We start from the raw sequence: 18045 nt of genomic DNA, 5'->3' as shown, positions 1-18045 counted from the left end.
TTTAAAAAAAAACCTGGATAGTTGTTATGTGCGAATGGTGTACCATGTGTAGAGCCCCTGTTTTATTATACCAAAAAAGTTTTGTTGCTTTATTCTGCCTCAGTCATAGTGGCTGCAGAAGAAATGGTTCAGAAAGCACAGTACATGCATGCTATTGTGCTGCTTTGGACCTTTTTTTAAAGGGACAGTCAACATGTCTTGGCTAACAGCTGGAAGCCCTAATTAGAACAGATTCCACTGTACATACACACAGTGGCTGAACCTGAATAGAAGGTGCTTAGCAATCCAGTCAATGCCCTTTAAGACTGAGATTAATCTTGTAGTGTCTGCCAATATCAGTAGATAATGTTAATTATTTCTTATTCCACAGATCTTCACTGTCTGAAAATCATTGAGCATATAACGTGTGTTAATGAATAGATATGAAATTGAACAGTCCTCTTCTCAATGATGTCCTATGGGATAAAATGATCTGGGCTTTTTTTCAATTTTCTAAAGACCTGATCAAGTTCATTTAAAGAACGTTACGCTATTAACGTCTCTAGTTCTCCTTAGGATAATGTTTAAACTACAAGTGCATCTTATTTAAGTGTCTTATACAATTCTGAGTGCATTCAGTGGGAGAGCATAAAGATCTATGTGGTTCTCTAGTCTTCTGTCTTCCCATTTTCCTTTTTGTAACCAGAGACTTGCACCAGAAATACCCATGTGTGGGAGGAGAAAGAAACTGAAAATACACTACTGGTTTGGCTTGCTTTGAAAAGTAGTTGGCATATATATATATATATATATAAATATAAATAATATATATAGAACATGTATATTTTTATTTATTTGCTTAATGTGTTTCTGGATCACCACTCCACTCAATGAGTTCTTCAGCTGATGTACAATAAAGTAATAAAATACACCAATTCCAAAAAACAAAGCAAAACAAAAACAAAACCGATAAAGTACATACAAAGATTTTAGAAGGTTCCCTGATTTATTGGAATGAGCGGCATTAATGACTAAAAGCTGAGCAGAACACTATAGTTTTACTGGCCCTCTGAAGGCCAATCATGAGGGAGCATATCTAACTTTCCTAGGATGGGATTTCTGTAACCAGGATGCTGCTAAACAGAAGGCCCCGCTTCTGGTCTCCCCAAACCTCACCTAGCTAGGAGCTGGGGCATGTGACAGGACTTCAGATGTTGAATGTAGGCTCGGGGCGCGTTCATACAGGAGTGCACATAATCGCAACTGACTGCACACAAATGCATGTATAGAAGTGGCTAATAGAGAAATTTTTGAAGTTGCTTACATGTGCTGGTAAAACCATGTGGGAAAATAGCAATTTTTAAAAATATGTGTTTAGGAAATAAGTATGTGTTTGGAGACTGGATCTTATCAGCCAAACCAAGGATTTCATTAGTCATATACCTAGTTAAAATTTTACTTGATTTGAAAGGGAAGGACAGTTATAGGCTGATCCTTTCTCTATCACCTGATGGATGGAAAGGAACTATCATACTTTAAAAACCCAGGGAGTTGATTGATTTCTCTTGAACAAATTCCTCTTTTTGAAAACCTGTTCCTAGATACTGAAATCTTCCAGGCAAAAGCTTGGGTGGGGTGGGGTGTCGGGTGTGGGGGTGTAAATGACAATCCAAAGAAAGAAAGAAAAGCAAAACACCTTAGTTTATACCAAGATTGTAAACAACCATTGCCTGGGGTAAGTTTTGCCTGCAGGCAACCAGGCTGTGAAGTCTTCTAAAAGTCTTTGCTAAAAAGTAGGAGTGCAACTGATTCCAGTGTGACTTACTCCTAGGGTGAGTGTGTGTAGGACTCCAGCCTACATCAGTGAAGTCTTGATACAAGTCTAAGCTGAGATGTTCCAGACACACTATTAAAATATGTGTGGGCAAGCAGGCTTCTTCTAGAACTGTTTGTGGGCCAGTAACATGTGGAACCATTGTTTGCAACGCTACTGTAGATTTGTCTGTCCTATAGCATTTTTAGTGAGCAGTGTTTTAGAATTGTTTATCTGCTTCGGCATCAAGGACTTCAGGAAACTTCTTTAATTACGCCTGTGGGTTATTTGGGGCCTTTAAAAAGTTCAGGTGTTTGCATCTTTGGGCAGCTGTTAGGAGCACAATGCAGAAAGCACCTATGAGAATGCCCAAAGGCCTCTACCTGCTAAATGGGATATTTGACCCCCCCCCTGCTTTTTAATAGCATCTGTGCCGTTGCTAAATTGCAAACTGTTTTTGAAACTTGTCCAGTTTTGAAAAGTGGCTTGGCATATAGCACTATTTTAAAAAAGAACAATACATCTTCTCGTTTGGGTAAAGGTAGTGATTCTTTGGATGGCATTTTAGAACTCTGTTTGTGGTTACACATCTCTGTCCATATATATGTTGTCACAACTGCCTGACTGTCAGAGCTGAGTTCCCAAATAATTGCAAGATATAATAACAAGGACAGTGTCTTTGTATGGAGATTTAGTACAGATGATATTGGCTAGCAAGGACTGCTGGCTGACATAAAATAAATAATGCTAAAGTTGAAATAAAGGCTTTGTAAATTATTAACAAGAAGTGGAAGAAGAATTTCACATCAAGATTAGATGTGATGTGATACAGAAAACAAGTGTAGCTTCTGTTATTCACCTACTTAGTGTAACCTTGGAGAATTCCTGTGGCAAAATTAGTCTGGTTGTATGAAATCTGATTTGCGTGCTGCACCTGAACTTAAACTTGGTTTTTAACTAATGGTTGCACTCCTACGAATCATCACCTTGAAGTTAGTTGCACTGAACTTGATAGCGCTTTCTACCAAGTGAACATTCATAAGAATGGGCAATATGTGACGCCTTGGGGTGCATTTATTCAGGTTGTGGTAAACACTACAAGACGTCTTTTACTTTATGGTAAACATCAATTATGGTGGTGCTTTTTGAAGGAACAAATGCTTCTTGCCCTGACTATTGCAAAGAGAATAAGAGGTGTAACTAAAAACTAAAAAAAAGTGATCTGTAAGTTGTTTGTTTGGTGGTGGGGAGAGGTGTGCTAAAACCTGCTTTGTCAGAGTCTTTCGGTCTAGGTAAATTTTTCTATTTCATTTTGTTGGCTCCCCAAGCGTAAGAGAACTTTTGGAGACATGTGCAGAGGTGAACAGTTAACTACCTGAAAAATAGCTATAAGAAGCTTATATGTGTGGAATCTTGTCAGTAACTTGCTCACGATCAGGTATTGTACATTATAAGCTCCTCAGGGACAGAGACTTATCTATGTTCTGCCTCTGAAACTCTAATATGTCATGTATGCTAGTGCTATATGCATAACAGTGCAAAAAGGTAGACACACCAATAACAGGACCTGAAAGTTTTTTTTTAGTATATAAAAAAGAAAACACTCAAACTAAACCCTTCGAACCTAGGAAGCCACACTATTTATAATTCTGGTGTTTTGTGTGTGTGAGAAGGAAGAACTTTCACTGTTCCTCCTAGTTCCTCCTCTTGCAATGATTATCCTAAGTACAAAGGGAGCTACTGCATTACACGTAGTCTTCTCCAACCTAGTGCCTTCCAGATGTTTTGGACTACAACTCCCAAGCACCCCTGACCATTGACTGTGCTGACTGAGTTGATCCAAAACATCTGGAGGGCACCAGGTTGGGGAAGGCTGCATAGGAGTTCGGAGGCTCTTTATTTTAGTCTTCTGTACTGTTGTATGATTCTTTGTGCCCATGTTTCCTAACAAATTGGCCCTATTAACAAACTTGAATCAGCAGAAAGGAAGGAGGGATAACCAGATGCTAGTAAAAGGAGTGAATTCAACCAAAGAAAGCTAGGGAATATCTTCGATGGATCTTCTTTCAAATCCATGTTGGTACTTTTTAAAGTTCAAAATCAGAACTGTGGAAAACGTCTTCCCCTCTCCCCTTCTCACTACCATGTTGTTGTATAAATGCGTTTGCATGGGTTTCACATGCTTGCTGTGTATGGGCTTTTCTACATTTATGATCTGCTCACAGTTGTTTACCAGTGCCTTAGACAATGTTTTGACCCTTATTTTCACTTCTGTGTCTAACCAGCACTTTCAGTGAGTTTTTTTAGAGCAGGGAAAATGCGACATTTAATTGTGAAAGCAAAAGAAACCACTTTTTTGCACTTATGTATTTGTGCTATTCTGCTATACCACAGTGCCACCTAGAGGTTATGTAGCAAAAAAGCAGGAAAGGAAACACTCTTCGTGTAGTGCTCTGATTTCAGTTCTGTGACAAAACTGAAAGTAGATACAGTGGATTAGTAGCCTCGTCTAGAAAAGCTCTATGTATGGACTCCTGCAACTGCCCACAAGGACAGAATGGGTACGCAAGAGGCTGCTGTGTGGCTTGAATGAACTGAATGCACTCAACTACTGGTATAAAGAAATCTCTTTTAATTTTTTTTTTTTTAAATAATAACCTCTCCCAGACTGAATGAGTTGATGTAACATGTTTAGTAAGTTTGTCAATTAAAATGTAATCAATCTCTTAAGGGCAAAAGAAGTTTAGATGTGGCCAACTGGAGAATGTGCCAATTGGAGAAATGTGTCATCCTGTGACTAATAGACTTCAGGCTCCACTGCTCAGCTGTTTTCATTAGTGCTATTGTGGTTGCAGGAAGAAATTCAGCTGACTGAGGGAACATTTGAAAATCAGTGATGGAAATTGCCTTTGACAAAAGTGTGTGTCTTTAAGGCGTTGAGTCCTTACGCTTTTGCAGCGAACAGTTAAATGGAATTGTCCCATGTTCTGTTACATGCTGTAAATTCCTGCTAGCCAAAAGTTCCAGGATGCCAAGAAGGTTCCAGAAAACCCTATTACTATAATAATGACTCTTAACCACAAGTATAATATCTCTTTCTAAATAACACATGAGAGCATATATGGAATGGGCATGGCCAGCAAATGACTAAGTGAAGCCTTTGTAGATAGAGCAGCATTCAGAAGGGAGCCTGGGAACCTGGAGTGAGATGAACTCAATGCTGTGAAGGGAAATACAGTAGTCATTGCACATGTGGGAAACAAAAGCTTTGTGGAACTAGGTAATTCAGAGTAGCTCTGAAGTATTCTGCAAATATTTAAATGACACTAGACTTAAGCATAAGTTAGACTTGCCCTATAACAGCTCTGTATAAGACTCTGGTGGTTGGTCGACCAATTCTGTGCTTAACTGTGGTCTACAAAAGGGGGGTAACTTTTTATTATGCTTAGCCTACATGCATAACCTTAAGCACGGATCTTGCAGCCAGAGCTCCCTAATGCAGGCTTCAATCCAGTGGCATTTTTACACGTGATACACTCCTGTAGTATTTGTGTGCACACATGGATCTTTATTAATGAAGGTTAGCATGAAGAGGGCAGCCATTTTAAAACAGAATTGCTATGCTCGTCATTGACCGTAACAATAAAGTATTGATTGATTGAAATAGAATTTATGTTACGCCTTTTAATATTCCAGATGGTTCTTATTTCTTGCTTTGATGTTTAATTGTTAATACTCTGTTTCTCTAAATTGTGTCCCACAGTTGTGCATGTTAGTTAAAAATTAAAGTTTTCTAAAATAGATTTTTTTTTTTATAAAAAAGAATACATGTTATAGCAAATGTAAGTAGTGTATTTGTAAGTAATATCTTTGGCATCTCCTGTTGGTCAATGGAAGTAATTCTAGGGTATGTTCTGAAGGTGAAAGATATAGGAACCATGTTGAAGCTAAGTGTGTCTGAGTCTGTCCAGTGGCTAAATAGAAGTTTGCCTGTGGGCCAGAAGCAGCATTACTTTAAATCTGTATCTAGCAGCTATATCTCCCCCCCACTTCATTTTTACCCTAGGGTAGGTATATGGGGCCAAATCTGGATCAGGACCCTAGTGCAGGGGGTAGGGTTTTTTAAAGATATGGATTGGGCCGCCTGCATCTACTCTAGAGTAAAAATGAAAAAGGAAATAGCTGCTAGACACAGACTAAAATAATGTTTGTTTTGGTCCTGTAAACATTATTTGCCTCTAAACGCTTGATATCTTTTGCTTTGAGATCCATGATGGAAGAAAAGTAGGATATAAACGTAATAATTATAATAATTAAAATTTAGGGCTTAATTGTATGTGATCCTGAGGACAGAATTAAAAATCACATTGTTGATTTTTGTAAAAATTAAATACCAGGCATATTGGAGGCAGGGGCAGGATAGATATAAACTAGGGCTGTGCACCGCTTTGGCCTGAGGCCTGAACCCTGAGCTGCAGCGGGCTGCTTCAGGTCACTTTGAGCCCCTTCCGAGGCAAAGAGGAAGGGTCATGAAGCGACCCGGAAGCACTTGGGGGTGATTCAGAGCTTCAGCACCCCTGGCCCAGCCACGCCAGGTCTTTACCTGAGCCACCTCCGCCGCCAACTCCGTTGCTGCCGCTGCCGCTATCCTTGCTGCCTCCACCACCGCAGTTCTTGTGGTCTCTGCCGCTGCAGTCCTCGCCACCTCCACAGCTGCTACCATCCTCGCTGCCTTCTCCACTGCCGCCAACTCCTGAGGCCTGGATGCGTGCGCTGACTCTTATGCAGGGAGTGGCCATTTTTAAAACGGAGTTGGCAGGAGTTGGCAGTTGCAGAGGTGGTGGTGGTGAGGACGGTGGTGAGGGTGGCAGTGGTGGCAAGGTAAGGGGGTTTGTGTGGGGGTGTTGGGGGCCCTCCGAAGCGGGGTTCTTCATTCGAATCCCGCTTTGGCTTCGGGGTCAGGTTGGGTTGGGCGCCCCCTGAATCTGCCCGAGCTGAATCAGGCCTGCCGCCGAAGCCACGAAGCGGCTTCCGAGCTGGATTGGGGAGTCCAATCCCATGGGGGATACATGGCTCAACAACACTACAAGCGAGAAGGATCTTGGAATTGTTGTCGATCACAAGCTGAGTATGAGCCAACAATGTGATGTGGCTGCAAAAAAGGCAAATGCTATTTTGGGCTGTATTCATAGAAGCATAGCTTCCAAATCCCGGGAAGTACTAGTTCCCCTCTACTCAGCACTGGTTAGGCCTCATCTGGAGTGCTGTGTCCAGTTCTGGGCACCACACTTGAAGAAGGATGCTGATAAACTGGAGAGGGTTCAGAGGAGGGCAACAAAGATGATCAGGGGACTGGAAACAAAGCCCTCTGAAGAGAGACGGAAAGAACTGGGCATGTTTAGCCTTGAGAAGAGAAGACTGAGGGGAGATATGATAGCGCTCTTCAAGTACTTGAAAGGTTGTCACAGAGAGGAAGGCCAGGATCTCTTCTCGATCATCCCAGAGTGCAGGACACGGAATAATGGGCTCCAGTTACAGGAAGCCAGATTCCGGCTGAACATCAGGAAAAAGTTCCTGACTGTTAGAGCAATATGACAGTGGAACGAATTTCCTAGGGAGGTGGTGGGCTCTCTCACACTGGAGGCGTTCAAGACGAGGCTGGACAGCCATCTGTCAGGGATGCTCTGACTTGGATTCCTGCATTGAGCAGGGGGTTGGACTCGATGGCCTTGTAGGCCCCTTCCAACCCTACTATTCTATGATTCTGTGAGTCCCTGCACAGCCCTAGTATAAACACTGCAGCACATGTTAGGATGGGGGAGGTTTACTGAGGTTTTACTGACCTCAGTAAAAATTGTGCACCCCCCTGTACAGCAGTTAGCATTAATGGAAAAAAAATGTCCATTGGCATCACTGGATGTTTTTTTCCTAATGCGAATTGCTGTTCAGGGAGGGGGGATTTTTACTGTGATCATGGTTGCAGAGGGAAGATTTAACCCTCTGCTCCCTGTGATGCAAATAACTATCGCTCCCCGCCCCCATATATGGTATTTAGTTAAAAATCACACACGATGTGATTGCTAATCATACTGTTAATATCACGTGTAGTTAGGTCCTTTAAATTACAGATTTCGAAACTGTACAAATGATTTATGTGCCTTGTTGCGAAAACAACTGTAACACAGCGAGCCTTGGGAATTGCTTACATCTCTCTTTGGGTGTTCTAGAGCTGACTGAAGTCAACTGCAGTTACAGAGAAAATCTCACTAACCTGGACTTCTCTGGGAAAGTCAAAGTGGCATTTTCTGTAGCGTATCTCATCATTAAGAGTGCTGTACAATTCTGGGTTTCTCACTACCATGGGGACAGTGGAAGTGGGTTTGCTAAGAGTCTGTGACCACTCTTGTACCTGAGCATGGCTTTGCAAATAGATCTGAACCCAGCACTCCAGTCTGCTGCACTAGACTGGCCCCTTAGAGCCAAATGATACATTACGCTGATTGCGTAGTGTGTAGATGAGGCTTGTCTTTTACTGTAGTGTAAGCGCAAGCGGATCAGGACCACCACACTCTGGGAGGGGAGGGTTAAGCCACTTTTTCCACCCTGTTTTTTTCCCTCAAGAATTTCCCCCACGCACAGGCGGGGAGGGGCGGGTTTTAAAGTAAAATGTCTCCATTGGCGTCGAAGTATCAAACACATGCATAGGTTTGGCTGTAATATGGCCTGGGTTTTCACAGAATAAAAGTGCTCTATCAATACAAAGTAGCCAACTGCTTTGTGTTTATTTAGCTCAGTGATGCCTATGACAAGCAAGATAGGTCAGCATTATCCCCATGTTGTAGATGGGGTGGAAAGAAGACTGAGGCTGAAAGTGAGTGGCTTCCCAAGGTCAGTTTCGGTTCCTCCTGGGCTAAGATGCAAACCAGGGACTTCAGCTCATGATCAGACTCATGGCACTACCCCCCCCCCCGCCCCCCGAGGGCAATGCTGGCGAGCTCTCTGCCTGACTTTTAGGTGTTTCCTTCCGCCGTTGCTTTTAAAACAAACATGTAGAAATCTAAAATGCCAGTTGTCTAGCTCTGACCCAGAGCTAAATTTAAAAGTCAAAACAAAACCAGACGGGGTGACACAATAAATCCCCTTTGGCTTAGTGACAATGCTAACTACTAGTGGGAGAGGCATCTGTCTTGACGGCAGAGGAAATTTCCACTAGCAACAATGGCCAGGACCTTTGCATTGCAAGCCAAAGTCTATCTCATTGATGTCAAGGGATTTTGGCTTTTGCAAAGGTACAGGCTGTAAAAAAACTTAAAGGTGAAATGCTGAAATGGAGCAGCTGATGAGATGTGGGCAATTCTGGGTTGGATCCAAAGGTTGTGCGAGTGGAAAGGCTGTTCACGCAACAGATCTTTCCCATCGCATGCTGCCTCCTGAGTTTCCCTTCCTCCTAGAAGCTTTGGGGGACAACGTCCCCCTCCCCCCTGGCTGAATGACTTGGGCTGTGTTGTGGGGTTGAAACACCCCTAGTCAATGGAGACTCCTTGCACTGTCAGGAATCCATTTTTAAAAAAATAACTCAGGGAGAAGGTAAGTTCAGTCTGGATAAAATCCCTTTGAGCAAATAGATTATAATTTCCAGTTGTGTGTGGAATTTCTCTTCATCCTTTTTCTACTTTCTTTATATGCACTTTCCTTGGTGACATATTATACCTCCTAAGGAGGGTGAGGAGTTGATACTTCTGTTTTTTTTAAGCAGTCCGCATCCTCATGTATTATTGTTTAAAATAAGCTTTCAGTAAGACTGAAGTTGTGTTTTAATACAAAGGGCTTTTAAGCATGACACGCTGAACCTTATGGGCTGAAGTGACCACAACAGCACTGACTGAGGTGGTCAGTCTGTTGCACTACCAGTAGATGACTTGCAACAAAATCCAGATGCTCCGGGAGCTAGTGTCAATCTGTATAACTGCATCATATGTTTTATACACAGTATGCTTTTGTTCAATACCTTCATTTTTAACCTATTCCTTTTTCTCTTGCTACAGGCTGAACTCTGATTCTGAAGGGCACAAAGGCATCTTCTGTTGTCCTTTTTTTTAAATGAAACCATTTCCTGGGCCCTTTCCATCTGAACTGATGACCAAGGATTCCACCGTAGCTCCAGCTCCTCTTTTCCCCTTTCAGAAGATGGGCTCGTTCCGGAGGCCCCGGCCACGTTTCATGAGCTCTCCGGTGCTGAGTGACTTGCCACGGTTCCTGGCAGCTCGGCAGTCTGTGCAGCTCAGCTCTAACTCTGCATGGAACAGGTGAGAGGGACCATGTGAATCCACAAAGCTGCCTTATATTAGCCCTCTTCACATGTTGTTGGGCTCTTCCAGCTGTCCGAACGCACATGCAGCATGGCAGAGGCTCCTTTCACTCGCCACACTTATGTTTCATCTAGTGATGGATGAATCAGTCTATTTCTGGTCGTTGTCAGTTTTGCATTAATTAAGTCATAAGTTCCTTCTGCCTGATTTCTTCATCAGTCTTGTCTTCATCAGTCTTCATCAGTCTGAATTTTTAAAAAAAAACTTACATGGAAATTCACATTTATTTTTGTACGCAGTTTCCTTTAATGTACACATTTTTATATGCAACTTTCCCTAATATATGCACTTGTACAGAATCTTTGAGACAAGAACTGCATCGGAAAATTCAGAGAAGGGCACAATCCGAAGGATAACTGTGCTCAGATCCACGTATTGATCCACGAAGTGTGAATTAGGTCAGTTCACTTCAATGCGGATCAAACGAAATTTTTCCCCATTCCTAGTTTCGTCATGTAGCTGCAAATTGTTTTCGTAGAAACACACGTTGTGGATATGCCAACAATCATGTGCATGGTGTGGGACTGGAGGCTTCCTCATTCCTCTGCTGCTACAATCTTGGCCTCGGTGTCCAAAGGAATATGTGGAAAGGGTTAATGAATTGTGCCATTGGTCTGTCTACTCCAGTATTATGTACTCTGACTGACAGCACTGTTCTAAGTTCTCAGGAAGAAGCCTTTCCTGGTTCCTTTTCCTGAGATGGCAGGGACTGAACTTTGGATGTTATAGGTTGGATCCATATTTAAGCTGGATCAACTGCACTGGCAGAAGCAGACTTCCCGCCCACCTTCTTCCCATGGTAGCCCCTTCAGCCCCCTGAAAATGCTATACTGAGAGTCATGAGACCCTGCTGAATGGGGCAAGCTGTTCCAGCTTGCCCCATATGCATGGGGGAACCCCAAAAATTGGGCAGAAGGACCATACTGGAGCAAAGTCCTTCCTCTCAGGGAAGGTCCCTTCCTCTCACAGAAGGCAGATCCTGGATCCAATCCTATGCATGCAAACAGTTCGCTGTACTGAGTTCGGCTCTTCTGAGCTCTGGCCCTGCCCAGGTCTGGCCTAGGCTCCTGCCTATACGGGTGGTTTTGGATTTTCACCTAGTTTAACTTCCTCAGTATAGTAAGTGTAAAGACTGGATAAATGAACTTTCATGATGCCTTTATTTTTGGGACATGCTGTCGATAGTGGTAAGGGTCATCCATGCTAGGGAGCATTGGATGGGAGATATGGATATGCATTTTTAGGGGCTATAATTTTGTACTTGTTTTTACAGACATTTTCCCTTGATGGTTTCCTCAAAATGCGCTGGGAATCATATTCACCTCTGCAGCTGTGTTTGGTTTCCTTACAGACGTCACTGATCCTCTCTTATTTGTGTCCGTCGGTTGCTTTGCATGGCATGCTAATCCCATAGTTTACAGTTCTGGTTTGCAGGGCAAGTGCAAACTATGGGTTGGCTGTGGGATTCTCTAAACTGGAAGCCAGGAAGAGAATTGGAGCCTTGTTTTGTGTGGGAGACCAGGGGTGAGCCCTTGAGCCCAAGACACACTCATGCAATGTGAAATCATGGTTCAGCGGTGCATGAGAACTGGCTGTAAGTGTGCAGCTCCAGTCACTGGATCAGGGACCATAAGCCCAGCCCTAATGAGATGCTTGCTGTTCTTTGTATAAACAACATCAGCACCTCGTTTGAGGATAGGAACAACTTGAATCCAGTCCCCTTTCCTTCTCAGATATGTGGTATGTGTTGTCATAGCTGATACGCTTGATAGGTGGGTAGGTCTGTATAAATCAAAGGTGAGCAACTTGTGGCCTGCCAGATGCTTTGGCTTGCAACTTCCCTGATCCCTCACCGTTGGATATGCTGGACAGGGCTGATGGGAGTGGTAAGCCAAAACAACTGGAAGGCACAAGTTGCCCACCCCTGGTGTAAATACATGCACACGTAGGATTGGTGCCACTAAAACTATTTCTGAATTTTGCAAAGGCGGTCGTATTCTCCTGACTTCAGTAGTCTGTTCTCTAAAATGAGGAGGTGAAAACTTCCCAACTTTTATTGGGGGGAAAACCGCTACTAGAATAGGCAGCCTCAATTCCTCACTGTGACTGCAGTACCTGCAGTACCACAGGAGTAGGATATTTGCAGCCTGCAGGCCATACAGAATATCTGTTTTAGCTAGTGCTTTCTTGTGATACGCAGTGAATCCTGTCATTTTAAGTTTCTAGCCTTCATATTTGCAGGGATAAGTTTGAATATGTGATGGCAAAAATTTCCAGTATGATCCTTGCTGCTGAACAAGATGATGCAATGGTCATGTAACTTCTCTGAATAAGAGCTGCAGAGTGGAAGTAGGTTAGTGTGGATCGTACAACCTTGGCGTGTGTATAAGCAGTGTTTTCTGCTCTGTTACTTATTGGCAGCCATAGGCAAACAAGTCTGATGATTCCAGGGAGGAAGAAAAAAGCAGAAGCAATTTAAGGACTATTAATCTCCTTCTCTCCTTACTGACATATTTACATGGCTCTTGACTACAGTTTTATTGCTTGGTGTAAATCATACTGATGTTTGTTATTTACGGCTGTCCTAACTGTCTTGGTTCTCTTTGGCAGTGTTCAAACAGCAGTGATCAATGTATTCAAAGGAGGAGGCTTGCAAAACAATGAACTCTACACCCTCAATGAAAATGTCAGGTATGTTGCTCTGACTTTGCAGGATGGAATAGCCCGCTTGATGCAGAACGGGTGGTGCAACTGAGAGGTGTATGCACATGGCAGTTGGTTTCTTCATAACCTGCCTATCTTTTATTGGCACATTCAAGGTGACTGACGCTACAACTGATGCATGACACCGTGGTGACAAATCAATACAAAAATGCAGTGAAAGTGTAAGAACTGTCATACACAAAATGATTCGACATAGGAAAATAGAGAGCCTTATCCTAGCTGCTGTCAATTGATGATTTATGGCTATAGCAGTAATGCAAAAAAGCATTTTGAGGAGCATATTGCTAACAATAGCAAGGCCAACAATAAAGAATTCTTTAAATTTATCAGAAGGAGGAAACCAGCTAGGGAGGCAGTTGGACCATTGGATGACAACGGAGTTAAAGGAGTACTGAAGGAGGACAAGGAGATTGCAGAGAAGCTCAATGAATTCTTTTCATCTGTCTTCACTGTAGAAGATTTAGTACAGATACCTGTGTGACAAAAGATGAAGTTCTGCACTTTATTGGCAAATTGAAAGCTAATAAATTACCGGGCGAGATGGTATCCATCCTAGAGATCTTAAAGAACTCAAATGTGAAATTGCTGATCTTCTTACAAACATATGTAACTTGTTCCTCAGATCAGTCTCTGTACCAGAGGATTGGAGAATGGGTAACATAATGCCAATTTTTAAAAAGGGATCCAGGGAGGGATTCAGGAAATTACTGTCTGGTTAACTTAATGTCTTTTCCGGGAAATTGGTTGAAAGCATTATTAAATATAAAATAAGTAAGTGTAGAGATGGACATGCCCTGCTGAAAAAAAATCAACATGGTTTCCACCAAGGTAAGTCCCGAATCACTAATGTTTTAGAGTTCTTTGAGACTGTCAATAAATATGTGGACAGGGATGATCCAGTAGACGTTATTTACTTGGACTGCCAAAAGGCTTTTGTCAAAGTCCCTCACCAAAGAATCCTAAGCAAACTTAGCAGTCATGGAATAAGAGGACAGGTCCTCTTATGGATCAGTAACTGGTTAAAGAACAGAAAGCAGAGAGCAGGAATAAATGGTAAATTATCTCAATGCAGGGATATAAACAGTGGGGTTCCACAGGGATCTGTATTGAGACCAATGTTTTTCAACTTGTTCATAAGTGATCTGGAATTAGGAGTGAGCCATGAAGGGGCCAAGTTTGCTGATGACACCAAACTGTTTAGGGTGGTTAAAACAAAAAGGGATTGTGAAGAGCTCCAAATGATCTCTCCAAACTGGGAGAATGGGCATCCAAATGGCAAATGCAGTTCAGTGTAAGCAAGTGCAAAGTGATCTACGTTGGGGCAAAAATCCCAACTTCAAGTTTAGCCTGATGGGATCTGAGCTAGCAGTGACCGACCAGGAAAGAGATCTTGGGGTTGTGGTGGACAACTCAATGAAAATGTTGACATAGTGTACAGCTGTTGTGAAAAAGACAAATTCCATGTTAGGTATAATTAGGAAAGGAATCGAAAATAAAACTGCCCATATAGAAAACTATGGTTCTACCACACTTGGGGCTTTTCTACATGAGGCATTTATCCTGCACTCATCATTCCTTACTCATGGTTGTTTACAGGTTCTTTAGATGATGTCATGACTGTCCAGTTTTGCTTCAGTGTAGAAGTACTTTCAGCAAGTTTTTTTAGAGCAGGGAAATTCAGTATTTAATTGTGAATGTGAACAAAAGCATGATTTCTTCTTGTGTATTTTGGCCACCTAATGCGAAGAGAAAACTCCCTGGAAAAGACCCTGATGCAGGGAAAGACTGAAGGCAAAAGGAGAAGGGGACGGCAGAGGATGAGATGGCTAGATAGCATCACGGATGCAATGAATATGAACTTGAGCACGCTCCGGGAAAGAGCGCAGGACAGGAAGGCCTGGCGTGCTATGGTCCATGGGGTCACGAAGAGTCGGACACGACTGAACGACTGAACAACAAAATTTGCACTCTTTCACTATACCACAGTGCTATCTAGAGGTTATGTAGTGGAAAAACAGGAAAGGAAACACTCCTCATGTATAGGCTGACCATATTTCCTTGAGACAAAAACAGGATATTGGGATGACAGAAATAGGACGGGGTTATGTAATATTCCATATTCATGAAAAAGTAAGACGATAACAAAAGTGTTATTAGAGAAGGAATCTCTGTGGGCGGAATGATGGTAGAAATAACAGTAAGACTCACCTTCCTGGCTCCCACACACTGAATGGGGCTTAGTGACGCCTCTTGAATTCCCCGCCACTGTAGACAAGCAAGGGGGCGTCGTCTGATCATCGTGAGCTCAAGAAGCCTGGCCCTGACTGGATAAAGTAAATGGAACTTCCTCTTCTGTCACACTAGTAGTTTTACTGCACGCATTGATTAGCATAGAGCCTTATGATAAACACGTTCAGTCTTTTTACAAAAAATTAAAAATGGGACAAAATTGACATTTATATTAAAATGACAGGACGGTAGGAAAATATGAAAAAAATGGTACTGTCCCATTTAAAACGGTACGTATGGTCAGCCTACTCATGTAGTTCTTGATTCTTAATTCTGTGGTGAAACTGAAACTTGATACAACAGATTAACAGCCTTGTGTAGAACAGCTCTTGAAATACTGTGTGCAGTTCTGGTCACAACACTAGAAAAGGATACTGTAGAGTTGAAAAAACTGCAGAAACAGGCAACTAAAATGATCAAGGGCCTGGAGCAACTCCTTTATGAGTAAAGGTTACAATGTCTGGGACTGTTTAGCTTAGAAAAAGAGTGAGTAAGGGGAGACATCATAGAGGTGTACAAAATTATGCATGGTGTGGAGAATGTGGGTAGGGAGATGTTTTTCTGTCTTATACCAGAACCCATGAGACTAATTGGTGGGATATAATGACAGATAAAAGGAAGTACTTCTTCACACAGTGCATAGTTAAAGTATGGAATTCACTTCCACAAGATGGCCAACAATTTGGATGGCTTTAAAAGGGGATTAGAGAAAATCATGAAAGATAAGGTTATCAATGGCTACTAGTCCTGATGGCTATATGCTACCTCTAGTATCAGAGGCAGTATGCTTATGTACACCAGATGCTGGTGAACATGTGTGGGAGGGTGCTTTTGAGCTTGTGTCCTCCTTGTGGGTTTTCCACAGGCAGCTGGTTGGCCACTGAGTGAACAGAATGCTGGACTAGATGGACCCTTGGTCTGATCCAGCATGGCTCTTCTTATGTTAATTATAGAGATCAGCATTTGGCCTCTATCTTTGCTTCTGATAGCAGCACCCCTGTGGCAAATTCTTCACCCACTCACTATAACATTTAGAATGTAGCTATCAAATATATGGCCTGGAGCCTTATCAAACTCCTTTGGACCTGGTGTGGCCCATTGTACCCCTACCACACTGTACTGGAATATGTTCAGGACTAGGAAGCTGATAAGTATTGTAGGATAAATGAGCTGGCTTACCAGTGGCAATCTGCACTGTCTTCTGTATAGGGTCACAGAAGCTGTTCTGCATTATGAAAGGGGCATGGGAGTGCCCCTTTAGTTAAGGTGAGCCACAAAAAAAGGTTCTGTCATTATAAGCTGCTTATTCTAATGCTTATAAAAATGACACTTGTTGAGCTAATTATCTGATGAGGTCTACAATTGTGGAAAATTTCAAACAATCTCATACTAAGTTTATTTAAACAAACCTTTGTCAGACATATTTGTATAAAAAAAAATGTCCTAGAATAGATACTAAAGTGGGCAAGAGCTTGCTCTAGAAAATGGGAACAAACTTTGGTTTGTTTGATCATGGCTTTTAAAATACTACTCCCAGCCTCAATAACCATAAAAGGTGACCTCTTTTTCCTTTCTCTCCTCGATGGCCTCTCCCCACCCAGCTCTATGAACTTGGCTTGAACATTGTCAACACAGGGGAAGCCAAGATGTTTCGACAAAAGGTTATCGGTGTGTTGCATGCTGCTGCTGGAGTTATGCTAAGTTGTGCACTAAGTTAGGAACAGCTCTAACATTCTCTATGGTAGCATAAAGCTTTTTTGTGCCCTTTTTTCCTACTTGAAAACAAACCTATGAACTATGAAGCATGAAATTCCTCCCACAAGATCTTGATTTAAAAATGAAGGCTTCATAAAGTTCTGTTCACTGCTTTTGATATCACCTGAATAAAACAACTGCTTCTGCATGCTTTGACAAATTGCTTTATAACCCTCCGCTAGAATTAGATTCTCCCCCACCCCACAAGCTGTTTTCTCAATGCATGCTTCAAATTTAGTCTTGGAAAGAAAAGTTGGACACCATTTCCCCCATAGATTAAAATACATTTTTGTTTGCTTTCTGTATTGGCAATATACATTTCTCCAGGTGTGTAATTGGCGTGCCTGAAATAGAAGATGGAGCTTTTTCTTTTGCATACTTCAAGTTCAATAGGATGGGTCATTTGACCAATTGGTCAGGTGCAAGAGAGACCAGCAATGGGCTAAGATATTGTTTTGGAATGATTTCTGGAGGAGTAGTGGCTTTGGTCTGTTGCAGCAAAAACAACCAAGGGTTTTGAGGCATGTAACAAATGTTGTTATGACATAAGCTTTCATGGACTGAAGCTCCCTTGATGGATCTGATGAAGTATATGCCACAGACCACGAAAACTTAGGGCATAGTAAAGTTTATTTTGATAAATTTGTTGGAATTCGCTAATAGTATATGTATATGTATATGTATTCTAGTATAGACTAGAATATGAATTGTGAGTATATTAAGGAAAATGGCTGGCAGGCCTTGACCAAGTAGCATTATGGCGAAGATGGCCACTCTTTAGTTCACATGGCCGTCCTGGAGCTTTGTCAGCCAAGTTAATAGGTTGGGTGTTTTAAAAAAAACCAACAACACCAAGTGGCCAAGGAGGAAGGCAATGACAAATGGCTTGGGAATGGCTGCTCATAACTTGTCAAGCTCTCTAATGTGGGAATTTAGCACCAAAACGGGTCCCTCAAATCACTTTTGTATGTTGGATCAATGTTGGCAAGATGACCGACCCACTGGGTGCTGCAACAAGAAAAGTGGCTTTGAAATGGAGTCTCTGCACCGCAACAAGCTGCGCTGGGGGCCACACAGTAGCTGAGGTGGATCCTGCAGAATCATGTTCTTCAGCTG

The 18045-nt window shown here is 42.2% G+C and overlaps 1 protein-coding gene across 6 annotated transcripts in view; it reads left to right on the top strand.

Annotated features, from left to right (window-relative positions):
- PRR5L (proline rich 5 like) overlaps positions 1-18045 on the top strand; it is an 85345-nt gene that overhangs the window by 19495 nt on the left and 47805 nt on the right. For all 6 annotated transcript variants that reach the window (XM_084851117.1, XM_084851136.1, XM_084851128.1 and 3 more), the window contains 2 exons: positions 9838-10098; positions 12772-12852. In XM_084851117.1, the coding sequence (XP_084707243.1) occupies positions 9893-10098; positions 12772-12852 (287 nt within the window). In that variant the 5' untranslated portion in view covers positions 9838-9892. The remainder of the gene's footprint in view (positions 1-9837; positions 10099-12771; positions 12853-18045) is intronic.

The sequence above is a fragment of the Heloderma suspectum genome, chromosome 1, assembly GCF_057233095.1.
Source record: "Heloderma suspectum isolate Gila_16-S chromosome 1, 16-S_ref, whole genome shotgun sequence".
Classification (NCBI taxonomy): domain Eukaryota; kingdom Metazoa; phylum Chordata; class Lepidosauria; order Squamata; family Helodermatidae; genus Heloderma; species Heloderma suspectum.
This window is presented reverse-complemented; position numbering and strand designations above follow the sequence as displayed.